Here is a 27,899-nt window from a genome sequence, read left to right as displayed (position 1 = left end):
CACCAGCTGTCAGAGCAGCTCACAGATCATTGCACCTGTACATAGACCATCTGTAAGTAGCCCATCCAACAACCTCATCCACATATTGTTGTTTATTTTTTTGCTCCTTTGCACACCAGTATCTCTACTTGCACATTCATCTATCACTCCAGTGTTTTATTGCTAAATTGTAATTTACTTTGCCACTACGGCCTATTTATTGCCTTACCTCCCTAATCTTACCTCATTTGCACACACTGTATATGGATTTTTTTTCTATTGTGTTATTGACTGTATGTTTGTTTATTCCATGTGTAACTCTGTTGTTTTTGTCGCACAGCTTTGCTTTATCTTGGCCAGGTCGCAGTTGTAAATGACAACTTGTTCTCAACTGGCCTACTTGGTTAAATAAAGGTGAAATAAAAAAAATACTTTAAAAAATACTCGTCGAATAAGATGACGAATTTTGGCGAAGAGATTTATTTATAGACTAATACAAATCAGTTGGGGATTTAGGTACGGGAGACATTGGCAGGGCTGCATGTGGCCGGGGCAGCACAGGGCGGCCCCGGGTGCGGCGAGGACGCGAGCGCTGAAGAGGGGGTTCGCCCAGGTCGCCATACAAGCTAGAACCGCCACATACACTTGAAAGAAATAGCCAAACCAAAAACTGCAGACATAATTGCTTTCTGCTAGTAACATCAGTGAAATGTAGGCTAAACTGACAACGGAGTGAAGAGCAGAAATCTCAACTAGCAAACAAGTTGTAGAAATGAAGACCGCGAAGGGGGGGAGAATTCTGTCAGGGGGAGATTTTCGGCACAACACCGGAAGTGCACACAAGGGGTGCTATTTAAAAAATATATATATATATTTTTTTCCTTGTACAAAACTATTTAGGCAACAGGGATCTTGCTCCAGGACGGGATTGAATGTCTCTGCTGTAACCAAGAAGTTTGATCTTGACATCTAGCAAGTTAACAAACCAAATGCATAGCTGGAACCCTTAGCTGGACATAATTTTTGACACTTAGATTTCATATAATTATACTTAACTTATAGTTAGTTATAGGCAGTGCCATAGAAATTAGGATACATTTATCAAAAGTGATCAAGCATAAAGAATGTATTTTTGTAGTGTTGTGAGCTGTTCGTGTTGAGTATCCTGGTATAAAAAAATGGCATCATGTTTCCTATTAGTCCTAAATGCATATGAAAGGTGAGTTGAAGAGCTTCAGTACAGTAATGGCGTGTGTGTGTCAGTAGTATCAGTGTTCTTTCCTGCCTGGACTATCATGTGCCTCGGAATTATCGTCACAAAGCTGAATTTAACAGCATTATTTCACGTTACACACACAGACAGTTAGGGCTTGGTGATATGGCCAAAATCTCATATCTCGATATAGGTAATTTCATATCCTGATAACGATACATATCACGATCAGAGGTCGACCGATTTTAATCGGCAGGGCCGATTTCAAGTTTTCATAACAGTCAGTAATCAGCATTTTTGGATGCCGATTTCATTCCACGAGGAAACTGCGTGGCAGGCTGACCATCTGTCCACCTGACCACCTTGGCTGACCAGCAAGGAGCCAAGGTAAGGTGCTAGCTAGCATTAAACTGATCTTATAAAAAACTATCAATCTTAACATAATCACTAGTTAACTACACATGGTTGATTGATATTACTAGGTTAACTCTCTTGTCCTGCGTTGCATATAATCAATGCGGTGCCTGTTAATTTATCATTGAATCACAGCCTACTTCGCCAAACGGGGGATTATTTAACAAAAGTGCATTTGCGAAAAAAGCACATATGTTGCACGACTGTACCTAACCGTAAACATCAATGCCTTTCTTAAAATCAATACACAGAAGTATATATTTTTAAACCTGCATATTTAGTTAAAAGAAATTCATGTTAGCAGGCAATATTCACTAGGGAAATTGTCACTTCTCTTGCGTTCATTGCACGCAGAGTCAGGGTATATGCAACAGTTTGGGCCGCCTGGCTCGTTGCGAACTAATTTGCCAGAATTTTACGTAATTATGACATAACATTGAAGGTTGGGCAATGTAACAGGAATATTTAGACTTAGGGATGCTACCCGTTAGATAAAATACAGAACGGTTCCGTATTTCACTGACAGGAAAAACTTTTTGTTTTCGAAATGATAGTTTCCGGATTTGACCATATTAATGACAAACGGCTCGTATTTCTGTGTTTAATATATTATAATTAAGTCTATGATTTGATAGAGCAGTCTGACTGAGCGGTGGTAGGCGGCAGCAGGCTCGTAAGCATTCATTCAAACTTTACTGCGTTTGCCAGCAGCTCTTAGCAATGCTTGATCACAGTGCTGTTTATGACTTAAAGCCTATCAACTCATGAGATTAGGCTGGCAATACTAAAGTGCCTATTAGAACATCCAATAGTCAAAGGTATATGAAATACAAATGGTATAGAGAGAAATAGTCAACGCTTCATAATTCCTATAATAACTACAACCTAAAACTTCTTAACTGGGAATATTGAAGAACTGGGAATATTGAACCACCAGCTTTCATATGTTCTCATGTTCTGAGCAAGGAACTTAAATGTTAGCTTTTTTACATTGCACATATTGCACTTTTACTTTTTTCTCTAACACTGTGTTTTTGTATTATTCAAACCAAATTGAGCATGTTTCATTATTTATTTGAGACTAAATAGATTTTTTCTATGTATTAAGTTAAAATAAGTGTTCATTCAGTATTGTTGTAATTGTCATAATTACAAGTGTGTGTATGTATGTATGTATGTATGTATGTATGTATGTGTGTGTGTGTGTGTGTGTATATGTATGTATGTATGTATGTATGTATGTATATATATATATATATATATTAATATTAATATTAATATAATAAATAAATAAATAAATCGGCTGATTTTTAATCAGTATCGGCGTTGAAAAATCATAATCATTTGGGCTCTAATCATGATATAGCACATTTTCTGTAAATTCAATGAATAAATAGTTTATATAAAATTACCATGTAAAGGTCTTTTTCTTATTACATTTTGAATTATACTCAACAAATAAAAGGTACTTACTCATATTTGATTATTTCTCCTTTTATTTAGAACCTTTGTGCAAAAAAAATCTTAAGGTAAATAGAAAACACTTCAACTATAGTTATAACCAAAATAAATACAGGCCTAAAATATATACAGTTGAAGTCGGAAGTTTACATACACTTAGGTTGGAGTCATTAAAACTCGTTTTTCAACCACTCCACAAATTTCTTGTTAACAAACTATAGTTTTGGCAAGTCGGTTAGGACATCATCTACTTTGTGCATGACACAAGTCATTTTTCCAACAATTGTTTACAGACAGATTATTTCACTTATAATTCACTGTATCACAATTCCAGTGGGTCAGAAGTTTACATACACTAAATTGACTATGCCTTTAGACAGCTTGGAAAATTCCAGAAAATGATGTCATGGCTTTAGAAGCTTCTGATAGGCGAATTTACATTATTTTGGTCAATTGGAGGTGTACCTGTGGATGTATTTCAAGACCTACCTTCAAACGCAGTGCCTCTTTGCTTGACATCATGGGAAAATCAAAAGAAATCAGCCAAGACCTCAGAAAAGAAATTGTAGACCTCCACAAGTCTGGTTCATCCTTGGGAGCAATTTACAAACGCCTGAAGGTACCACGTTCATCTGTACAAACAATAGTACACAAGTATAAACACCATGGGACCACGCAGCCGTCATAACGCTCAGGAAGGAGACGCGTTCTGTCTCCTAGAGATGAACGTACTTTGGTGGAAAAAGTGCACCAAAATGCAAAGGACCTTGTGAAGATGCTGGAGGAAACGGGTACCAAAGTATCTATATCCACAGTAAAAATTAGTCCTATATCGACATAACCTGAAAGGCCGCTCAGCAAGGAAGAAGACACTGCTCCAAAACTGCCATTAAAAAAGCCAGACTACGGTTTGCAACTGCACATGGGGACAAAGATCGTACTTTTTTGGAGAAATGTCCTGTTCACTGATGAAACAAACATAAAACTGTTTGGCCATAATGACCATCGTTACATTTGGAGGAAAAAGGGGGAGGCTTGCAAGCCGATGAACACCATCCCAACAGTGAAGCATGGGGGTGGCATCATCATGTTTTGGGGATGCTTTGCTGCAGGAGGGACTGGTGCCTTGCACCAAATAGATGGCATCTCGAGGAAGGAAAATGATGTGGATATTTTGAAGCAATATCTCAAGACATCAGTCAGGTAGTTAAAGCTTGGTCGCAAATGGGTCTTCCAAATGGACAATGACCGCAAGCATACTTCCAAAGTTGTGGCAAAATGGCTTAAGGACAACAAGGTCAAGGTATTGAAGTGGCCATCACAAAGCCCTGACCTCAATCCTGTAGAGAATTTGAGGGCAGAACTGAAAAAACGTTTGCGAGCAAGGAGGCCTACAAACCTGACTCAGTTGCACCAGCTCTGTCAGGAGGAATGGGCCAAACTTCACCCAATTTATTGTGGGAAGCTTGTGGAAGGGTACCCAAAACATTTGACCCATGTTAAACAATTTAAAGGCAATGTTACCAAATAGCAGGATCGGTAGGATAGTCTGTTTTACGAGGGTATGTTTGGCAACATGAGTGAAGGAGGCTTTGTTGTGAAATAGGAAGCCGATTTCTAGATTTACTTTTGGATTGGAGATGCTTGATGTGAGTCTGGAAGGAGTGTTTACAGTCTGACCAGACACCTAGGTATTTGTAGTTGTCCACATATTCTAAGTCAGAACCGTCCAGAGTAGTGATGCTGGTCGGGCGGGAGGGTGCGGGCAGCAATCTGTTGAAGAGCATGCACTTAGTTTTACTTGCATTTAAGAGCAGTTGGAGGCAACGGAAGGAGAGTTGTATGGCATTGAAGCTCGTCTGAAGGTTTGTTAGCACAGTGTCCAAAGAAGGGCCAGATTTATACAGAATGGGGTTGTCTGTGTAGAGGTGGATCAGAGAATCACCAGCAGCAAGAGCGACATCATTGATGTATACAGAGAAAAGAGTCGGCCCGAGAATTGAACCCTGTGGCACCCCCATAGTGACTGCCAGAGGTCTGGACAACGGGCCTCCCTTTTTGACACACTGAACTATATCTGAGAAGTAGTTGAACCAGGCGAGGCAGTCATTTGAGAAGCCAAGGCTATTGTTTCTGCCGAGAAGAATGCGGTGATTGACAGAGTCGAAAGCCTTGGCCAGGTTGATGAATACAGCTGCACAGTATTGTCTTGTATCGTTGCCGGTTATGATATCGTTTAGGACCTTGAGCGTGGCTGAGGTGCACACATGACCAGCTCGGAAACCAGATTGCATAGTGGAGAAGATACGGTGGGATTCGAAATGGTCGGTGATCTGTTTATTAACTTGGCTTTCGAAGATTTTAGAAAGGCAGGGCAGGATGAATATAGGTCTGTAACAGTTTGGGTGTAGAGTGTCTCCCCCTTTGAAGAGGGGGATGACTGCGGCAGCTTTCCAATCTTTGGGGGATCTCAGACGAGACGATACGAAACAGAGGTTGAATAGGCTAGTAATAGGGGTGGCAACAATTTCGGCGGATAATTTTAGGAAGATGGGGTCCAGATTGTCAAGCCCAGCTGATTTGTAGGGATCCAGATTTTGCAGCTCTTTCAGAACATCTGTTGTCTGGATTTGGGTGAAGGAGAAGCGGCGGGGGCGGGGGGGGGGGGGGGGGGGGGGGGATTGGAGAAGTTGCTGCAGCGGGTGCTGAGATGTTGGTAGGGGTAGCCAGGTGGAGAGCATGGCCAGCCATTGAAAATGCTTATTGAAATGATCGATTATCATAGATTTATCGGTGGTGACAGTGTTTCCTATCCTCAGTGCAGTGGGCAGCTGGGAGGAGGTGCTCTTATTCTCCATGGACTTTATTGTCCAAAAACTTTTTGGGAATTAGTGCTACAGGATGCAAATTTCTGTTAGTCAGGAAAGCTAAGGCTATATTGGTATATTGGTTCCTGATTTCCCTGAAAAGTTAGTTGCATATTGCGGGGGCTATTCGATGCTAATTCAGAACGCCACAGGATGTTTTTGTGCTGGTCAAGGGCAGTCAAGTCTGGGGTGAACCAAGGGCTATATCTGTTCTTAGTTCTACATTTTTTGAATGGGGCATGCTTATTTAAGATGGTGAGGAAAGCACTTTTAAATAGCAACCAGGCATCCTCTACTGACGTGATGAGGTCAATATCCTTCCAGGATACCCGGGCCAGGTTGATTAGAAAGGCCTGCTCGCTATAGTGTTTTAGGGAGCTTTTGACTGTGATGAGGGGTGGTCGTTTGACCACAGACCCATTACGGATGCAGGCAATAATCGCTGAGATCCTGGTTGAAGACAGCAGAGGTGTATTTAGAGGGCAGGTTGATCAGGATGATATCTATGAGGGTGTCCGTGTTTCCGGATTTGGGGTTGTACCTGGTAGGTTCATTGATCATTTGTGTGAGATTGAGGGCATCTAGCTTAGATTGTAGGACGGCCGGGGTGTTAAGCATGTCCCAGTTTAGGTCACCTAACAGTACGAACTCTGAAGATAGATGGGGGACAATCAATTCACATATGGTGTCCAGGGCACAGTTGGGGGCCGAGGGGGGTCTATAACAAGTGGCAACGGTGAGAGACTTGTTTCTGGAAAGGTGGATTTTTAAAAATAGAAGCTTGAATTGTTTGGACACAGACCTGGATAGCCTGTAGAGTTCTATCATACTATCTCTCAGTAGATTGCATGAAACCAAGGCATTTACGGTTACAGAAGTCAACAAATGAGAGTGCCTGGGGAATAGTAGTGGAGCTAGGGGTTGCAGGGCCTGGGTTAACCTCTACATCACCAGAGGAACAGAGGTGGAGTAGGGTACGGCTAAAGGCTATAAGAGCTGGTCGTCTAGTGCGTTCGGAACAAAGAGTAGGAGCAGATTTCTGGGCGCGGAAGAATAGATTCAAGGCATAATGTACAGGATGTGAATACAGTGGAGGTAAACCTAGGCATTGAATGACGATGGGAGAGGTTTTGTCTCTGGAGACTCCATTTAAGCAAGGTGAGGTCACCGCATGTGTGGGAGGTGGAACAAAAGGGCTAGCTAAGGCATATTGAGCAGGGCTGGAGGCTCTACAGTGAAATAAGACAATCACTAACCAAAACAGCAATGGACAAGGCATATTGACATTAAGGAAAGGCATGCGTAGGCGAGTGATCATAGGGACCAGTGAGTAGCTAGGCGAGCTGGAGACATGGCGATTCAGACAGCTAGCGGGCCCAGGCTAGCAGATGGGCACCCGTGGGACGTTGCAATGGAAGAGCATGTTGAAACCCCTTTGGACGATTACGTCGGCAGACCAGTCGTGATGGATCGGTAGGGCTCCATGTCGGCAGTAAAAGGGTCCAGGCCAATTGGCAAAATATGTATTGTAGCCCAAGAATTGGCTGAATGAACTTCTTCGGCTAGCCGGGAGATGGGCCTAGCTCGAGGCTATCTGGTGCTGGTTTCGGGACAGAGACGTTAGCCAGGACTAGCCACTCGGATAGCAGCTAGCTAGCTGCGATGATCTGGCATAAAGGTTCAGAGCTTGCGGTAGGAATCCGGAGATGTGGTAGAGAAAAAGCATTCCGATATGCTATGGGTTGATATTGCGCTATGCAGACTGGCAGGAATTGACCGGGCTGAGGCTGGCTGATGTTATGTTACAGCCTTATTCTGAAATTGATTAAATCGTTTTTTTCCTTCATCAATCTACACACAATACCCCACAATGACAAAGCAAAAACAGGTTTTAGAAATGTTAGCAAATTTATTATAGATTTTTAAAAAAAACGGACATCACATTTACACAAGTGTTCAGACCCTTTACTCAGTGCTTTGTTGAAGCACCTTTGGCAGCGATTACAGCCTTGAGTCTTCTTGAGTATGACGCTACAAGCTTGGCACGCCTGTATTTGGGGAGTTTCCCCCATTTTGTCTCTACAGATCCTCTCAAGCTCTCAGGTTGGATGGGGAGCGTGGCTGCACAGCTATTTTCAGCTCTTTCCAGAGATGTTCGATCGAGTTCATGTCCAAGCTCTGGCTGGGCCACTCAAGGACCTTCAGAGACTTGTCCTGTAGCCACTCCTGCATTGTCTTGGCTGTGTGCTTAGGGTCATTGTCCTGTTGGGTCATTGTCCAGTCTTAGGCCTTGAGCGCTGTAGAGCAGGTTTTCATTCAGGATCTCTCTACTTTGCTCCGTTCATCTTTCCCTCGGTCCTGACTAGTCTCCCAGTCCCTGCCGCTGAAAAACATCCCACAGCATGATGCTGCCACCACCATGCTTCACCTTAGGGATGGTGCCTGGTTTTCTCCAGACGTGACGCTTGTCATTCAGGCCAAAGAGTTCAATCTTGGTTATATCAGATCAGAGAATCTGGTTTCTCATGGTCTTAGTCGTTTAGGTGCCTTTTTACTGAGGAGTGGCTTCCGTCTGGCCACTCTACCATAAAGGCCTGAATGGTGGAGTGCTGCAGAGATGGTTGTCCTTCTGGAAGGTTCTCCCATCTCCACAGAGGAACTCTGGAGCTCTGTCAAAGTGACCATCGGGTTCTTTCATCTCCCTGACCAAGGCCCTTCTCCCCCGATTGCTCAGTTTGGCCGGGCGGCCAGCTCTAGGAAGAGTCTTGGTGGCGCCATCATTTTAAGAATGATGGAGGCCACTGTGTTCTTGGGGCCCTTCAATGCTGCAGAAATGTTTTGGTACCCTTACCCAGATCTGTGCCTCGATACAATCCTGTCTCAGACCTCTACAGACAATTACTTCAACCTCATGGCTTGGTTTTTGCTCTGACATGCACTGTCCGATCAGTTGAATTTACCACAGGTGGACTCCAATTATGTTGTAGAAACATCTCAAGGATGATCAATGGAAACAGGATGACCTGAACTAAATTTCGAGTCTCATAGCAAAGGGTCTGAATACTTATGTAAATAAGGTATTGATGTTTTTTATTTTTTTTTGCGAACATTTCTAAAAACCTATTTTCTCTTTGTCATTATGGAGTATTGTGTGTAGATTGAGGATATTTATTTCATCGATTTTAGAATAAGGCTGTAACGTAACAAAATGTGGAAAAAGTTAAGGGGTCTGAATACTTTCCGAATGCATTGTACACACCAACTTTTATGTATTCCCTCTTTCTAACTCTTTCTCATAAGATTCCTAAGATTTTCTTTGTTCTCTCAGCCAATGGCCAAAGACTTGGGTTCATCTCCACGCCTTGTCTGTCAAAGCCTCTAACACAACCAACTGTGTTACCTAGGCCTGCTGTGCTGAGCTAATGCTATTTTAGCCATGTGGAACTGATGGACTGAATATCTATTTGGCCCAGGCTTTAATTTCCAAGTACCCCATACGAAGTAGGAGAGAAACTAGCAATGGGGAGCTTACAGAGAACTCTGCATTAATAGGATTTTTTTGTTCACACCAAAATCCTAGGAGTCCTAGCCAACTGTCATCATAAATGGGCTCTATGGTGGGATGTGTGATGCTGCTGTGTAGACAGGTAGACTGGATGTGTGTTGGCTGCCTGAGAAACCCACAGACACACCACAGTATCATACGTACCATCCTCCTATTACAGGCCCAGCAGTGTCTGTTATAAACCAACCCCAGCCCACAGGCTATTCGTGGAGCCCACAGCATTGTTTTTGACATGATAATCCACCCGTGTCTGATTCAAGAACCAGATCCCTGGAAATGGTGGAGGAAATAGCTTTTGGATGATGAATCTGAGAGGTAGCCCTTGGTCGTTAAACATAATCGTAAAGGATTGAAGTACGTGTGTGTGTGTGTGTGTGTGTGTGTGTGTGTGTGTGTGTGTGTTGGTCAGCAGGTAGTGTGCTCTCCTGTCCTCAAGGTTGGGCAATGGGGTGAAGGCAAGGGGAGCTCTGATATTTCCACCAGATTTAGCTCCCGCTAACTGCTTGCAAACTGCCCACATTAAACCAGAGGGATGAATTACAACATGTAAAAAAAAACATTGTGATACTGTTGATATATCTATTTAGACTACCCGATAACAAGTTGCAAGTCTGCTTTTATCCAATGCATGGGGGGACTGCTTACTATTCTTTGTGACCAGTTATTTATCTGCTGCTACTTCGCTCTCCTAGTAATATTCTGTAACGTTTAGCTAATTTTGAATGGGACAACTTCTCTTGCGAGCACTATTGATTTCTCCCTTAATCTCCATTGAAGTTATCCAACAGTCGAACAGTGATCAGGACTAGTGCTATATAAACTCCTGGGAAATGGTGAAGCGAGCGGTTATTTTCACCTTGTCATGTGACCCATACACTGTCTGGGAATGAAGGTCTACCCGTCACAGAGCTATTCCAAAACAATACCCTCATGTCCACCTCAATTTGGATTTGGTGGTGTGATCAAGATCATATAGGCCCCATTCTATGCTGACGCAAATGGTGACCGCCACACTATTCCAAAGTACTTTCTTACTACTGTTTGGTCTCTTGGGAATGAGGCTAAAGTGACGGCTTTAGATTTATTGGGTGACTTCAAAGGGCAAACAACTTGTGATCTCAACATTTTGTTAGTAGGTATTTTCCTTAGGGCTGGAAGTAGGCTTAGTTGTGATTGGCTTATGAGAGTTTTACAACTTGATGTAAGAGTATTATGTTGCAGCCAACTTCCACTGCAATAGTGGTACTTAGAGTCAGTTTTTATTTTGAGTGGCACCGATGAAGTGTCATTGGCTCAGGAAAATGTGGGATTTTGTGTTGTGGCTCTGAGTTGGTCAGACAGGGGGACAGACTTCGGTCCAGAGGGGCACGCCAGCCAGCTGGCACTGTTTGATGACACGTTCAATGGAGTGAGGCAGAATGAACCGGAGCTTGGTACCTCCAATTGGATTCCTTCTTCAGCCATGTGACACAGTCTCAGTAATTCCATTGGCTGTGATAACGTTGTTCTTATTAGTTTGTGCTGGATTTCAACGATTAGCCTGTCACAGGGGCCAAGAGATTGAAATCCTATCCGCATGTAGACCTTTCACTATGGACCGACCTGTCCTCAAAGGCCATTCAATTCCAGAGACAAAGGGGACAATATTTATGTAAGAGTCCAATGCAACAATTGCAGAACTGTAAGTTTATCCTCTATTTTTAGTTACCATTGCCTTTAAAAATGTAATGGCATAGTATCTACAGCTATAAATACTATGGGGGAACTTAATAATGACCGCTTTTAATGCGTTGCTGGGCTCCTAATCAGAGCTTCAGATAACCTAACCCAATCAAAGTCGCCATGCCTTCCGCTACTAACTTGTTCCTTGCGTGTCAGATTATTCAGTCAGTCCTTCCTCTGATCAAGTTTTCCAATGAAACACACTATTGAGAAATACTTAGCTCGTCAAATCCAGTTTGTAGGGTTGGGCGGTATAGGCGAATATATTGATAAGTCACCTTGTCCTAAAGAGATTTACACGGTTATAAAAACGTCACGCCAGGGTAAGCCTACACGAAACACAGCCCTTATTTTAAGTTTTTCCAAAATCCCCTATGGGAAAAATGAAGGGTGGAAAAAGGATTGGAACCATTTCCCTGTTTGACCTCTAGCTTTATGGGTGTTATGACTCATACTGTGGTACTCTATGGAGACGCCCTTTCTATTAATTCTTATTTCTATGCTGGTTTCCTCTGGACAAACAAAAAACGGTTGTTTAGTAACCGGATACCAACTGTTCTGTGGAGAGAGAAAAAGTGATAGAGTTCCAATATTAGGATAATAGTTGTGATTGGAGGATAGCTGTGAGACTTATCGAATCAGGATCAACTCCTCTGTTTTCCTAGAGCTCATTAATGATAGAATATTCATTGAAGATGGCAGAAAGGCCAGTCTCTTTTTGACAATGACTAATGGAATGTTACTGTAGCTAAAGAGACTAGTATTCAGGCTAGAATGTCTGCTGTAACCAAGAAGCTTGACATCTAGCCACTTGACATCTAGAAAGTTAACAATCCATATCTATATATGTGTGTGTGTGTGTGTGTGTATACATTATATGTATGTATGTATGCACTACCGTTCAAAAGTTTGTGGTCACTTAGAAATGTCCTTGTTTTTGAAAGAAAATAAACTTTTTTTTTGTCCATTTAAAATAACATTAAATTGATCAGAAGTACAGTGTAGACATTAATGTTGTAAATGACTACTGTAGCTGGAAATGGCTTTTTAACAAAAACAAATTTAATGGAATATCTACATAGGCGTACAGAGGCCCATTATCAGCAACCATCACTCCTGTGTTCCAATGGCACGTTGTGTTAGCTAATCCAAGTTTATCATTTTAAAAGGCTAGTGATGGTTGCTGATAATGGGCCTCTGTACGCCTATGTAGATATTCCATTAAAAATCCGCCGTTTCCAGCAACAATAGTAATTTACAACATTAACAATGACTACACTGTATTTCTGATCAATTTGATGTTATTTTAATGGACAAAAAAAGTAGCTTTTCTTTCAAAAACAATGACATTTCTAAGTGACCACAAACTTTTGAACGGTTGTGTGTGTATATATATATATATATATATATATATATATATATATATATATATATATATATATATATATATTACAAATCCATACTTGGAGTGAAGTATTGATATATCGTCCAGAAATTATATTGCGATATGTAACTGTATCGATTCAGCGTGGAACAATGAGCTGCATTCGATGCTCCTAACCCATAGCACTGTGCATTCACATGACAATGATGATGACTCCACTACCTAAATTGGACACGCACATTTCCATCTAAAAAGGCTTAGTCTATTCCTTTATGGCATCCACAACACATCATGCTTATGAGACACATTGGGAGGTAAACCTTTTGTTTGGGCTGCTGGGATGCTTGGAGTTCTGCACAGACATCTGTGTGTACAGTGAACTCTGGCTATTTGTTTTAGAGGGTCTCAGAAAGCCTGCTGTGTTTCAGAAAGGCGTCACAGAAGTATCTGTCTGTGTGTAGATGTCTTCCATCAGAGTGGTAGAGTAGTTGCTATGGGATGTGTGGTGCCAGTGAGAATATTGTGATAGGAAGGACTAATGCATGTTCTTTTTAGACCACCTCTTAACCAAGGCTTCCTCCCATGTATAAAATGAAATGATGTTCAGCTGCCAGTCTATCCTTTCAGTAAATCAACTCTTGGATTTAGGCTACTCCTGCGCTACTCTAAGTAAGTGTAATAAAAAAAATCTGAAGAAAATAGTGCTGATATAGTAGACTCTGTCTGGCTTGGATGATACATTTTGACTTGTTTGCATATTTGGCTAGAATGTTTTGATTTGTTGAGATGACACATTATCGTACTTAATAAGGTTTTGAAGGTTGTCTTGTGGCTTTATTTGTCACTATGGAATGCTGAAACTGGATAGGCTAGACTTTGTGGTTTAGTTTAATGGTAGGAGTTATAACTGCTTGTATTCCTATTGTTACTTTTTTCAATTTAACAAACTATATTTTCCTGGTAAACAAGACCTTGGTTTGTATCTTTCGGTTACAAATGTAGTAGGTAGGAATTGTTGTTTGTCTGAAATGTAAAGTTGGTTACATGCTCATCTGTATATTTGGTCAGAATAAGAAAGTAGCCTAATTAGGGCTGTGACGTTACCAGTATCGCAATATGTTTTCCCACGGCAAAAAAATGTAAACACGAAGCGGCCCAAACTCGTCGGGCCTTTCAAAACCGGCTGTATGTAAAATATTGTGAGATATACAGTACCAGTGAAACGTTTGGACACAGCTACTCATTCAAGGGTTTTTCTTTATTTTTACTATTTTCTACATTGTAGAATAATAGTGAGGACATCAAAACTATGAAATAACACATATGGAATCATGTAGTAACCAAATAAATGTTAAACAAATCCAAATATATTTTAGATTCTTCAAAGTGGCCACCCTTTGCCCTGATGACATTTTTGCACACTCTTGGTATTCTTTCAACCATCTTCACCTGGAATGCTTTTCAAACAGTCTTGAAGGAGTTCCCACATATGCTGAGCACTTGTTGGCTGCTTTTCCTTCACTCTGCGGTCCAATTCATTCCAAACCATCTCAATTGGGTTGAGGTCGGGTGATTGTGGAGACCAGGTCATCTGATGCAGCACTCCATCACTCTCCTTCTTGGTCAAATAGCCCTTACACAGCCTGGAGGTGTGTTGGGTCATTGTCCTGTTGAAAAATAAATGATAGTCCCACTAACCGCAAACCAGATGGGATGGCGTATCGCTGCAGAATGCTGAGATCATCCGTTCACCTACTCTGCGTCTCATAAAGACACGGCGGTTGGAACCAAAAATCGCATATTTCCACCAGTCTAATGTCCATTGCTATTTTTTTTTTGGCCCAAGCAAGTCTCTTCTTCTTGTTGCTGTCCTTTAGTGGTTTCTTTGCAGCAATTCGACCATGAAGGCCTGATTCCCGCAGTCTCCTCTGAACAGTTGATGTCTTTTTTATTTATTTTTATTTAACCTTTATTTAACTAGGCAAGTCAGTTAAGAACAAATGTGTGTGTGTGATAAAACGCACATCACGACAAGAGAGACAACACTACATAAAGCGAGACCTAAGACAACAACATAGCAAGACAACATAGCAAGGCAGCAACACACAACAGCACAGCATGGTAGCAATACATGGTAGCAGCACAAAACATGGTACAAACATTATTGGTCACAGACAACAGCACCTATTATGAGGCTGGTAACTGTAATGAACTTATCCTCTGCAGCATAGGTAACTCTCTCTTCCTTTCCTGTGGCGGTCCTCATGAGAGCCAGTTTTATCATAGCGCTTGATTGATTTTGTTTTGTTACTGGCAGGATGGTGAACTTGTGACCTGAATTTCAGTTGGAGATGTGATGTACAATGTTGGATAATATCACAATGTGGCGTTTTGTTAATCTTTTTGGGATAATTGGCAAACTGCATGTCGAATTCATTCTCCTGAACATTGTTACTTTATGAAGACTAGGCTGATTTTATTTATGAAAATGTCTGTTTTCAGAACCGTGACACATTTTGACTTAAGAGCTGGTTCCTGCAGTACTTCAGGACAATGACGGTCATCAACGCTCCACAGGACAAGTGAGTGCAGTGACTTTGCATTTTCTGCTTCTGCCTGCAATCATTTAATGCTATATGGATACAATTGGTAATGGCTACATATAAAAATGTCTGGTGTGTGAATGTGTATTTGTCAGGTATAATGCGGTGTGGATAATTTTCTTTGTCCTTGGCTTGGGAACCCTCCTGCCATGGAACTTCTTCATGACTGCAACCATGGTAACTGTTCTGCATTCTTCACAACTGCTTGATTATAATAACCATGAGAAATCAGACTTACACGGAACCCAAACCGGCGTGTGACATCGTGCATACATTTATTTTGTCCCCCTACACCAAATGCGATCACGACACGCAGGTTAAACTATCAAAACAAACTCTGAACCAATGACATTCATTTAGGGACGGGTCAAAAAGCATTAAACATTTATGGCAATTTAGCTAGTTATGTTGCACTTGCTAGCTAATTTGTCCTATTTAGCTAGCTTGCTGTTGCTAGCTAATTTGTCCTGGGATATAAACATTAGGTTGTTATTTTACCTGAAATGTACAAGGTCCTCTACTCCGACAATTTATCCACACATAAAACGGTCAACCGAATCGTTTCTAGTCATCTCTCCTCCTTCCAGGCTTTTTCATCTTTGAACTTATATGGTGATTGGCATCTAAACTTTCATAGTATTACCACGACAACCGGCAACACAATTCGTCTTTCAATCACCCACGTGGGTATAACCAACGAGGAGATGGCACGTGGGTACCTGCTTCTATAAACCAATGAGGAGATGGGAGAGGCAGGACGTGCAACGCAGACGCGCGCGAGCAGTGTGGGTGCAATAATTGAATAACATAGATTCATAAATGTATTTTACAACTGTTAGGTTTGTTCCTTACGTCCTACCTTGTCAATCATTGGTTCATTGGTGAAATTAACATGATGACAATATCTTTAATTAAATCATTCAAAAACCTTTATTAATGCAATTGCAGATAGAAGTTGACAAACAGGAACATGGCATGCATGTTTATGAGTAAGTTCTGCATCATACAAAAGGTCTCAAGTAGTTTTATTAAACTGAAGTCCCGCCTTAGTGATGTCACTGACTACATCATTACCTTTTTACTCCTGAGACCAAAACCCTGCATCCATGGCGATACAAACATAGAGTTTCAGTGTTTATCTAAAAGCTAGGCAATAAATGTCCCCTCCCCAAAGTTGATTTATTGTGGAATGTCTGAGTAGTCTCTTATCTCCCACACTCCCCTGCAGAGTTCTGTCTTAGTCACACATTGAGTGAGTGAATGAGAAAACAACTGTGGAACAATTCTAAAACTATATAATGAATATATGTATTGTTAATCTGTAGTCTAGGACCCTATAAATGTAAGGAGGGAGAGGTCTTATAACCCCTCCCCTTCTATTAATATAACATAAGCACAATCAATTATTTTAATACATCAAACATTTGTACAGCCCCAAATCATGACCGCTAGGTGAATCTTGACACAACGCACGCGACTCGAGTGGTGTGGTCAGCCTATAAGAGCTGAAGTAGTAGAAAAATAATATGGTTACACACTCCTTTCCTGTCTCTAAGTGGTAGTACAACTGGTCTTAAAAAATGTGACTCCTCTAATAAAAGGGTCATTTTAATGCTTCTGGAGCTGCCTCGAGGGAGGATGTTTCATTGAGACCACTTTTGTAAACAGTTAGAAGCCGCCTGGTTCATCAAACTTTTGGCCAGGTGTGTTGCCATGCCAAAATATCCCCGCCCTCGTCAGCAGGCTAGCATTATGAAAACATTAGAGATGTAACGATTCACCGATACACACCCAAATACGTACCCCAAACTGAAACACATGCAGCATACATCGGTCAGAAAATCAACTCAAATGTTACGAATCGCCAAATCACTAATTATTTTACTTTCTTTCTACCTTCTGAGACACTCTCGCCATAGTATTTCACTGAATCGTTTCACACTAAATCGTATCGTTCCTGTATTGCATCGGAGCCCATATATTTTCAAGTTTCATATCTAGATACATATCGAATTGTCTTGAAAGGGAAAGATGCACATCCTTAGAAATCATTGACTCTCGTAAGCTTTGGTCATGAACCCCCAAGTCTTTCGCTCTCGCTCTTTCTCCTCCACCCTGCTGCTTCCCTTTTAGTACTTCACCAGCCGACTGAAGGACCCGGCCGTCGAAGGCTTAGCGAATCTGACGGCCAACGCCACGGTAGTTGAGGCAGACACGAGGAACGTCCTGGAGTCCAAGTTCAACAATGTGATGACCCTGTGTGCCATGGTGCCCCTGCTCATCTTCACCTGCCTTAACTCCTTCATCCACCAGAGGTATAGTTAGAACTAATGGTAAATTTTCTACTGCAGGGACTTTTCTACATTGGTATTATGGTTGCCCTATTCCCTGGGGCAATTGAACTGAGCAGTTGCACAAGTTGAGCCTGCTCTGAGGTTGCATCATTACTCCCAATTGTTCAATCAAATTTATTTATAAAGCCCTTTTTACATCAGCAGATGTCACAAAGTGCTATTCAGAAACCCAGCCTAAACCCCCAAACAGAAAGGAATACAGATGTAGAAGCATGGTGGCTAGGAAAAACTTCCTATAAAGACCGGAACCTAGGAAGAAACCTAGAGAGGAACCATGATCTGAGGGGTGGCCAGTCCTCCTCTGGCTGTGCCGGGTGGAGATTATAAGAGTACATGGCCATTTAAAGCCAGATTGTTCTTCAAGATGGTTTATGTGGAAGATGGACAGTTTATGGCAGGCCGGCAAGTTGAGCCTGCTCTGAGAATGTATTTTACTGATAACAACCAAAATACAAAGAATTCCAGTAGTGATCTTCCTGGTTCCTCCTATGTGTAGGTGAAAGCATGTAAATGGCTAATTAGCATAACCAATTAGCATTTTTGGGAAAGTGATGATAATCTTGGGAAGCCAAAAAATATTCCTGACTTGTCTGATGGTGAAGCACTTTTCAGACTTGAATGTCGATCCCTTTACTGTGACCTCGAGGAGACCCAGGACTCAAACTCCAAACCACACCTCATTCCTCTTAAAAGCACCTTGAATTGATACCTCACTCTTATCCTCAAACATTGCCTGTTCACATGCCCCCTTAACCTCGCTCCATACATTACATTTACATTTTAGTAATTTAGCAGACGCTCTTATCCAGAGTGACTTACAGTAGTGAATGCATACATTTCATTTCATGCATTTTTTGTATTTTTTTGTTTTGAACTGGCCCCCCCATGGGAATCGAACCCACAACCCTGGCGTTGCAAACACCATGCTCTACCAACTGTCCTCAGTTTTCCCCTAAGCTACCCTGAACGGTACCTTTCATGTAAACCTAAGTTATCTCTGCCTACCTAATCCTCACTCCGTGAACTCCATCAGTTGTTTCCTATAGAACATTGGTATGTGGACTTTAATTATAGTTGGATATAGAGAGCTTCAGCAAGGGCTCGACCATCAATGAACCCCACTCCTGTCTAAACAGTCCTATGAATGTCTCCTTCTGTTTTTCTCCCCTTTTCCCCTCACCTGTCCCCCAGGATCCCTCAGAATTACCGTATCGCCGGCTCCCTGTCTGTGATCCTGTTGGTGTTCCTGTTGACGGCAGTGCTGGTCAAAGTGGACATGAGCCCTCTCACCTTCTTCTGTCTCACCATGATCAAAATTGTCTGCATCAATTGTAAGTGGACCCCACCCAAACTACTAGACTCCTACCTAACATACCAAGCTCACACAGAAAAACTCACTCACCTTCACACCATCTGCTACGGACTTGGCTTGTTTAAAGTGGGATGTTAAACAGCAGGGATACGCTCTCCTGTTAGTTTGATCCTGGCCCCCCGATGCCTGATGAGGAACAGCTTCTCTGACGGTCCAGGTTCCACTAAAGGGGAGGAGAGGGTGACCCAGTTGGAACGCTTTGATGTTGACATCCACACTCTCCCTGTAAAGACTTCCTCTCTGTCTATACTAGGAAGACGGGTGAATTAAATAATGTTTATTATGTAAAACAACCCCTGTGATGTTCTCATTGGTTTTGCTTTATTTTTCTTGTGTTGCTGATATAAACCTCTTGCCCTCTCCTTTGATTTTAAATGTATTACTCCCTCCTATATCCAACATCTGCAATCATTCATTCTCTCTCTACTTTGACTTAAGTACATTTTTTCTCTCCCCAGCGTTTGGGGCAGTGCTGCAGGGCAGTTTGTTTGGCCTGGCTGGGATGCTGCCGGCCTCCTACACTGCACCTATCATGAGTGGACAGGGCCTCGCCGGGACCTTCGCTGCCTTCTCTATGATCTGTGCCCTGGCCAGTACGTCTGACACACTCAAAACACACACACTGCTCTCAACACTTTCCATAACACCAGGTCCATAACTCATATCCCAGGATGAGAATAGTAAGTAATTCCAGGTCATGACCCTGTATTTTCTCTGTGTGTGTTTAGGTGGCTCTGCCCTACAGGACAGTGCCTTTGGCTACTTCATCACAGCGTGCGTGGTCGTCTTCCTGGCCATCTTGTCCTACTTTGCTCTGCCCAGAATGGTGAGAACTCAACTAACACACTATTGACCCCTACTAGTGTGTTCTGCCTAATGGAATGCTCTGACCTCAAAATGCTAGTTCACTCTGTCAGACAAGTTGTCATTGGCTCAACAATGTTATCTGAGGGAAGCATTTAGTAGTGTGTAGCATTGTATAGCCTCCCTGGCCTGTATCCATAATGTGTCCTTACATGCAGCTATATAGATAGATAGATAGATAGATAGATAGATAGATAGATGCAGTAACCTGATAATAGTATGTTGGGGGTGTTAACCCCCGTGTCCTGGCTAAATTCCCAATCTGGCCCATGGAAACCTGATCCCCAGCTTCCACTTGGCTTCATTCATCCCCTCTCCCCCTCCTGTAACTCATCCCCAGGTCGTGGCTGTAATAGCGAATAGTTCTCAGTCAACTTAGCTGGTAAAGTAAGGGTAAGTAAAACATGTAGGTTGGCAAATGTGCTGATTTTTGTTAATGTCTCTCCCACCCTCGCAGGACTTTTTCCAGTACTACCTGGAAAGTAATGGATCCAGGCCAGCTGGCGGAGATGAGGAGAACAAGATGGACCTTTTGAAAAAAGGTGCAGATGGAATGTAACGTTGAGAATTGTTTCTCATTTGCTGTGTAGTAGTGTACTCTGACTCTGCCCAGGGCTCACTGGGTTTATACTACAATACATAACTTTCTTGTTTATCTATGCTCTTTGACTTAATTCTTAGTGCTTTTCTTCCAAGTTGTGCATTTCTCTATCTGTGTAAAGCTAACAGCAAAAGGGGATGTTATGTGACAGACAGTCCAGCACAGAAGAGGCCGGTGGTCAGTCTGACAGAGGAGGAAACTAGGTCCACCATATCTGTGTTTGCCATCTTTAAACGGGTAAGGGACCGGCACAAAGATGATATAAACAAAGTAGTCCTCCCAAGTGAGGGAATTGGTGGTGGGGCCTAAAACCCCCTACTGATGTCCTGATGTTGTGGTCTCCTGTAGATCTGGGTAATGGCCCTCTCTGTGTGCTTCGTGTTCACCATCACCATCGGAACATTCCCTGCAGTCACAGTTGATGTCAGGTCCACCGTGGCCGATGGGGGAGCCTGGGGTGAGTGTCTTAAGGGAAAGTCTTTATTGACTGTGTTTTGCTGTATTAATGGCTTGTGAAAAGCCAGAGACCAGCATACAGGCTCATAGCATTGATCCTCTCAAAACTGGCAAGGACAATGTTGAACATCTGCCTTTGCGATTTTGCTGTAATGGGTTCCAGTATTGATTTAAGAGTCTGTGAGGACAATAGTCTTATTCGCCATGCGGTTGCTGCAGTTCCTTTGTCTCCACAGATAAATACTTCATCCCTGTGTCGTGTTTCCTGCTCTTCAACGTGATGGACTGGGCAGGCAGAAGTCTGACGGCTGTGTGTATGTGGGTGAGTCTGAGGTTTCTGAGCACTATTTCCACTAACACTGGCTCAAACAGACAAAGGCTTGTTGGTGTAGATTCCCACCTAACATCTGTGCTCCCCTGAAATGGTTCCCCCTGGCCTGACCAATTGTTCCCCTTGGCCGACGTCTTTGCCGTTTCACTGGAACATAGATCAGAATGTCTTGGCGTCTCATCACTCTGAAAGGGAAGAGGAGAGGATTAGACTGACGACTCCCATGACAACAGTATCATACATAATGACACAACAAATTCATTTCTGGCATTTGTTTAAAAATACCATCTCAAATGTGTTAAATCGAAATATTTAGCCCAAATCTGATCTGGATTACTGCCTGATAATGTCATGGGGTTCTAACCCTCGCCACAGTTGAAAACATATTGCCGAGACATCAATCGTTCAGAATTCTCTGGAAAATCTGGAACAGAACACTTTGATGTGTAGGCCAGTGGTTTGTATTGGAAAAAAACCCTTGTGTTTTTAGGATGAAGAGGTTGTGTGACTGCTGAAAGAAGTGTGTTTGGAAGGGTAGGTGAGGAGTGGCTCATGGTGACACTGAAGACCCCCTATTGATTTGGACTAGTTTCCTGTTGTAAATAGATCACATTACTGGGGCTGTAACAGCTCCCAGTTCTGGAGTGTGTGATTCACTGGCTGAGAAGTTGCCATAGAGATATACAGGTAACTGTCAAAATAAAGGAAACACTGACATAGGGTCTTAACTTCACTAGGGTAGGGGGCAGCATTCGGTATTTTGGATGAAAAGCGTTCCCAAATTAAACTGCCAGCTACTCAGGCCCAGAAGCTAGGATATGCATATAATTGGTCAATTTGGATAGAAAACACTCTAAAGTTTCCAAAACTGTTAGTGAGTTTAACAGAACTGATATGGCAGGCGAAAACCTGAGGAAAATCCATCCAGGAAGTACTATTATTTTGAAAGGCTGTTTTTCCATTGAAAGCCGATCCACCATACAAAGACTTAGGACCCAGTTCACGATCTCTATGGCTTCTTCTACATGTGGCCAGTCTTTAGGCATTGTTTCAGGCTTTAACTCTGAAAAATTAGGGAAATACAGCACTTTCAATGAGTGGACAGTGGAAATTTCCAGACATGAGTCCAGCGTGTGATCGGGAGCGCGCCTTTCTTGTTTCTCCTGTTCTATTGACAAAGCTTTTGTCCGGTTGAAATATTATTGATTATTTATGACAAAAACAACCTGAGGATTGATTTTAAACATCATTTGACATGTTTCTACAAACTTTTATTGTACTTTTTTTGACTTTTCGTCTGGATGTTGAGAGCGCGCTTTGTGCCTTTTGGATTACTGAACTAAACGCACCAACAAAACTGAGGTTTTTGGACATAAAGAGGGACATTATCGAACAAAACAAACATTTATTGTGTAACATGGAGTCCTGGGAGTGCCACCAGATGAAGATCATCAAAGTTAAGTGATTAATTTAATCGCTATTTCTGACTTTTGTGAGTCCTCTCCTTGGCTGGAAAATGTCTGTATGGTGTTTTGTGGCTAGGGGCTGTCCTAACATAATCGCATGGTGTGCTTTCGCCGTAAAGCCTTTTTGAAATCGGACACTGTGTTTGGATTAACAAGATGTTTAATTTTAAAATGGTGTATAATACTTGTATATTTGAGGAATTTTAATTATGGGATTTCTGTTGTTTGAATTTGGCGCCCTGCAATTTCACTGGCTGTTGTCGAGGTGGGACGCTAGCGTCCCAATGATACCAGAGAGGTTAATAGGGCGTTGGGCCACCACGAGCCAGAACAGCTTCAATGCGCCTTGTCATAGGTTTTACAAGTGTCTGGAACGCTATTGGAGGGATGCGACACCATTCTTCCACAATAAATTCCATCATTTGGTGTTTTGTTGATGGTGGTGGAAAACGCTGTCTCAGGCGCCGCACCGGATTTTCCCATAAGTGTCCTATTGGATTGAGATCTGGTGAGTGATGCACACACACTTTAAATGCCCTACGGTTCTTCGAGACCCCAAAATAATGGGGAACTGGGCATTTTTATACATAATGTTAATTGCTTAATTAACTCAGGAACCATACCAGTGTGGAAGCACCTGCTTTCAATATACATTAAACAAAAATATAAATGCAATATGTAAAGTGTTGGTCCCATGTTTCATGAGCTGAAATAAAAGATCCCCCAAATTTTTCACGTTATTTTATGGCCAGTCATATGCTACGGACAACGAACACAATTGCATTTTATCGATGGCAATTTGAATGCACAGAAATACCCTGACGAGAACCTTGAGGCCCATTGTTTTGTGGGTGGGGGGGTGGGGTCTGTGATCAACAGATGCATATCTGTATTCCCAGTCATGTGAAATCCATAGATTAGGGCCTAATGAATTTATGTAAATTGACTGATTTCCTCAGATGAACTGTAACTCAGTAAAATCTTTGAAATTGTTGTTTTATATTTTTCTTCAGCATACTTTGTATCCCTCATTTACTCAAGTGTTTCCTTTATTTTGGCACTTACCCATAGATGGTGTTTATTTCATTCTGTGGGTTTCTACCTCAGCTCCCTCCCATCCACTTCAATCCTATGATTACTGTAGAATAGAATTATGGGCTGAGTGCACATAGAGCACTGTTACCTTACAGTACATTCAGTTGGATAGAGGTTCATTCCTTAAAGTGCACATTTGCATTGCGACCCATTTCTATTAAAGGAAATTGCTCTAATTCACTACAAGTTGGCTACCCTCAAAGTCCGTGGAAAACGTGGACAGAATCCAGACATTAAAATGAACAAAAATGCCCATTTTAAATGAACAAAATGCCCAAGTTAATAATAACATATATTAACAAAATGAATCAGTGATGCAAATGAACTGAATCCCCCAAAAACATTTCCACTGCATTTCAGCCCTGCCACAAAAGGACCAGTTGACATCATGTCAGTGATTTTCTCGTTAACACAGGTGTGAGTGTTGACAAGGCTGGAGATCACTCTGTCATGCTGATTGAGTTCGAATAACAGACTGGAAGCTTCAAAAGGAGGGTGGTGCTTGGAATCATTGTTCTTCCTCTGTTAAATATGGTTACCTGCAAGGAAACACGTGCCGTCATCATTGCTTTGCACAAAAAGGGCTTCACAGGCAAGGATATTGCTGCCAGTAAGATTGCACCTAAATCAACCATTTATCGGATCATCAAGAACTTCGAGAGCGGTTAAATTTGTTGTGAAGAAGGCTTCAGGGCGCCCAAGAAAGTCCAGCAAGCGCCAGGACCGTCTCCTAAAGTTGATTCAGCGGCGGGATCGGGGCACCACCAGTACAGAGCTTGCTCAGGATGGCAGCAGGCAGGTGTGAGTGCATCTGAACGCACAGTGAGGCGAAGACTTTTGGAGGATGGCCTGGTGTCAAGAAGGGCAGCAAAGAAGCCACTTCTCTCCAGGAAAAACATCAGGGACAGACTGATATTCTGCAAAAGGTACAGGGATTGGACTGCTGAGGACTGGGGTAAAGTCACTTTCTCTGATGAATCCCCTTTCCGATTGTTTGGGGCAACCGGAAAAAAGCTTGTCCGGAGAAGACAAGGTGAGCGCTACCATCAGTCCTGTGTCATGCCAACAGTAAAGCATCCTGAGACCATTCATGTGTGGGGTTGCTTCTCAGCCAAGGGAGTGGGCTCACTCACAATTTTGCCTAAGAACACAGCCATGAATAAAGAATGGTACCAACACATCCTCCGAGAGCAACTTCTCCCAACCATCCAGGAACAGTTTGGTGACGGAAAATGCCTTTTCCAGCATGATGGAGCACCTTGCCATAAGGCAAAAGTGATAACTAAGTGGCTCGGGGAACAAAACATCAATATTTTGGATCCATGGCCAGGAAACTCCCCAGACCTTAATTCCATTGAGAACTTGTGGTCAATCCTCAAGAAGTGGGTGGACAAACACAAACCCACAAATTCTGCCAAACTCCAAGCATTGATTATGCAAGAATGGGCTGCCATTAGTCAGGATGTGGCCCAGAAGTTAATTGACAGCATGCCAGGGCGGATTGCAGAGGTCTTGAAAAAGAAGGGTCAACACTGCAAATATTGACTCTTTGCATCAACTTCATGTAATTGTCAATAAAAGCCTTTGACACTTATGAAATGCTTGTAATTATACTTCAGTATTCCATAGTAACATCTGACAATATCTAAAGACACTGAAGCAGCAAACTTTGTGGAAATTAATATTTGTGTCATTCTCAAATCTTTTGGCCACGACTGTACACAGTAGCCTATGCCTGCCTGGCAGAGTATCATGATTATTTGCATCAATCAAGTGGCTATTTCTTTTGCAAACTGCAATCACATGAGCGCTACAGAAACATTGCTAACCAAACAGTCTCTTGCTGGGGCAGGGTTGAGTTAAAGGGTAACTACACCCAAAAATGAATATTTCTTACATTTTTTCCAGACCTCAAAATGTCTCTCCTGATGTCGTTTAAGCATTGTTGTGGACTTAGATTAATTTTATTAAAGAAGTGTGGTTTTGAGAGCAAGAAACTTGGAAAACCAAAATTATATTTTGGGGGGGGGGAAACTAAACAACAACATTTTTTAATTGATTTCCTAGGGCCCTACCAATTGAAATAATCAAATCCAATGCCATTAAGCTTGGCCAGGGGTGGTATAGTTGAATTATTTCACTTAGAAAATGTTTAGCTTACCCTTTATACAGCGCTGTATTTTATTAGCTTAGCTCCACGGTGAAGCGCTTAGTAGGCCCGATATTATGTAACTGAGTTTATTAGCTAGTTGAGAAGATCAGTTGATTTCTCTTGTTTTCTCTGAATTATGTTACTCATGGCTTCATTTGAAAGTCATTGCAGAATTCTGTGAGTTCACTGGCTCCTTGTCTAAGCTCTTTATTGGAATGTGTGTGGGTTAATATATGATGTGCAATATAATGGTGGAGTGGATCTGTATTATAATGTTGACGTGTACTGAGATGTCCTCTTTTGTCCCTTCAGCCCGGTAAGGACAGCATCATCCTGCCAGTCATGGTGGGTCTCCGTGTGGTCTTCGTGCCTCTCTTCATGCTGTGTAACGTCCAGCCCAGGAACTACCTGCCTGTGCTGTTCGCCCACGACGCCTGGTACATCCTCTTCATGATCTTCTTCTCCTTCAGCAACGGATACCTGGCCAGCCTCTGCATGTGCTTCGGACCAAAGTAAGGCCAGTGCCAGCGGCAAATACAGCATAGTTCTCAACCCTCTGGTTCCTCAAATTGAAAGCTGACAGTAATTGCAGTCAGTTGTCAAGCGGTACTCCATAGAAGGGAACCATAGCTTACCGGTTCCTGCAAACATTTTGAGAAACACTGTACTACCACAGGCTACTCACGACAAAGACATTGCACTGGTTCATCAAGGTGTGTACAGTCCTCTTTTCTCCTCCTAGTCATGTTGTTTTGTCCCTCCTGTGTTTCCATACAGGAAAGTGGCACAACACGAAGCAGAGACAGCCGGCGCCATCATGGCGTTCTTCCTGTCTCTGGGTTTGGCTCTGGGAGCAGCCCTGTCCTTCATCTTCAGAATCATTATCTAGACCCGAGAACACTTTCTTCTAACCAACCTGCTGTGGAGGAGGTGATGGGGGTTGGAGGTTGGAGGAGGTGGTGAACTTTTCTCTGTTAATTGTTTTGTTCTTCGCATACGGGAGCAACGCTACAACACTCGGAAGCAGCCAGCCTCAGAGAGTCTGTGCTTCCCCTCCTGCCACTGACTGATGATACTCTTTTTCATTATGAAAGAATGCAAAGTTCATCTAGTTCAGCTGCCTATGTTACTGCTCTCATATCTTGTTCTAGTTGCCAACATCTATAATGTCTCTCTCATCCTCCAAGGACCATGGTGGAAGACAGTTCTCTCCACTCAAGGGATTATTTCAGTTTATTGATCAAAATGCCGCTATGAGCCGTAAATTGTATGAGCCATGTATATTTATATGGATTGTGAAACTACCCAGCTTCTTATGTCTTGGTGTGTGTTATCATTGAATTGTATAGGCATTCTAGTTTAGAATGTTTTAAATCTCAATGGAGTTTTACCAGCCTACGTCAGTGTGTAAATGCTCATTGTGGTATAGCCTTGCCATGACATGTAAAGGTATTTTATAGTATTTGAATATCTTTACCACAGTGACATATGTAGCTATTCATTACATGCGTTGTGCTAGTGGACAGTGAGGGTAGGAGAGTTTGTAAACTCACCTGATCATTTGTTCTGCCAGTTTGTGCCATTTTTGTATCAGATCTAGTTTTGAGTGCTCTATTTTAAAACCGGATTGGCACAAGTTAAATTTGCCTGGTTCGTATCAATCAGGTTGTTTTTATGAATAAAAAAAAATATGCAACGTGCCAAGGGCTTTAAAGTACATAATATTTTGTTGTGCGACCTTTTTAATTTGGGAGCACCAGTGCAACAAACATCTAATATATATGTGTGTGTGTTCATAATTGTAATAAGGCTTTGCTGTACCGTTGTTTCACAAGCGCATAATCGTTAGCGTCATGCTTGCACCATTACTACAGCGAAAACTGCTTGTTTCTAGCCCAAACAGTTCGAAAGATTTGACCCATATTACTGGTGGAAAGTTTTTATCTTCCTGTAAAGGATTGGGGGGCTGCATTTTACATTCATAAACAGTTCTGAAACTC

The 27,899-nt window shown here is 42.2% G+C and overlaps 1 protein-coding gene across 2 annotated transcripts; it reads left to right on the top strand.

Moving 5' to 3' along the window:
• Window positions 1–27,899, top strand: slc29a1a (solute carrier family 29 member 1a). Of its 2 annotated transcripts, none has more exons than XM_029752459.1 (13): window positions 1–52; window positions 15,108–15,187; window positions 15,304–15,385; window positions 17,342–17,523; window positions 18,754–18,893; window positions 19,393–19,527; window positions 19,663–19,760; window positions 20,256–20,340; window positions 20,551–20,636; window positions 20,748–20,856; window positions 21,092–21,177; window positions 26,212–26,411; window positions 26,677–27,899. In XM_029752459.1, exons 2-13 carry the CDS (start codon window positions 15,159–15,161, stop codon window positions 26,786–26,788), a joined length of 1,344 nt encoding a protein of 447 aa, XP_029608319.1. In that variant the 5' UTR covers window positions 1–52; window positions 15,108–15,158; the 3' UTR covers window positions 26,789–27,899. The 2 variants fall into 2 exon arrangements, with proteins under 2 accessions (XP_029608319.1, XP_029608318.1); XM_029752458.1 differs by having other exon boundaries at window positions 20,521–20,636.

Source organism: Salmo trutta, chromosome 5 (genome assembly GCF_901001165.1).
Source record: "Salmo trutta chromosome 5, fSalTru1.1, whole genome shotgun sequence".
In the NCBI taxonomy this organism is placed as follows: domain Eukaryota; kingdom Metazoa; phylum Chordata; class Actinopteri; order Salmoniformes; family Salmonidae; genus Salmo; species Salmo trutta.
The sequence above is the reverse complement of the archived record's forward strand: the minus strand, read 5'-3'. Positions and strand labels throughout refer to the sequence as shown.

Excerpts from the sequence above, each read along its gene's own strand:
- slc29a1a (XM_029752458.1), top strand. The coding sequence starts at position 15,159 with ATGACGGTCATCAACGCTCCACAGGACAA. Across the intron at positions 15,188-15,303 it reads ATCAACGCTCCACAGGACAA|GTATAATGCGGTGTGGATAA; the intron begins GTGAGTGCAGTG and ends TGTATTTGTCAG. Across the intron at positions 19,528-19,662 it reads TATGATCTGTGCCCTGGCCA|GTGGCTCTGCCCTACAGGAC; the intron begins GTACGTCTGACA and ends GTGTGTGTTTAG.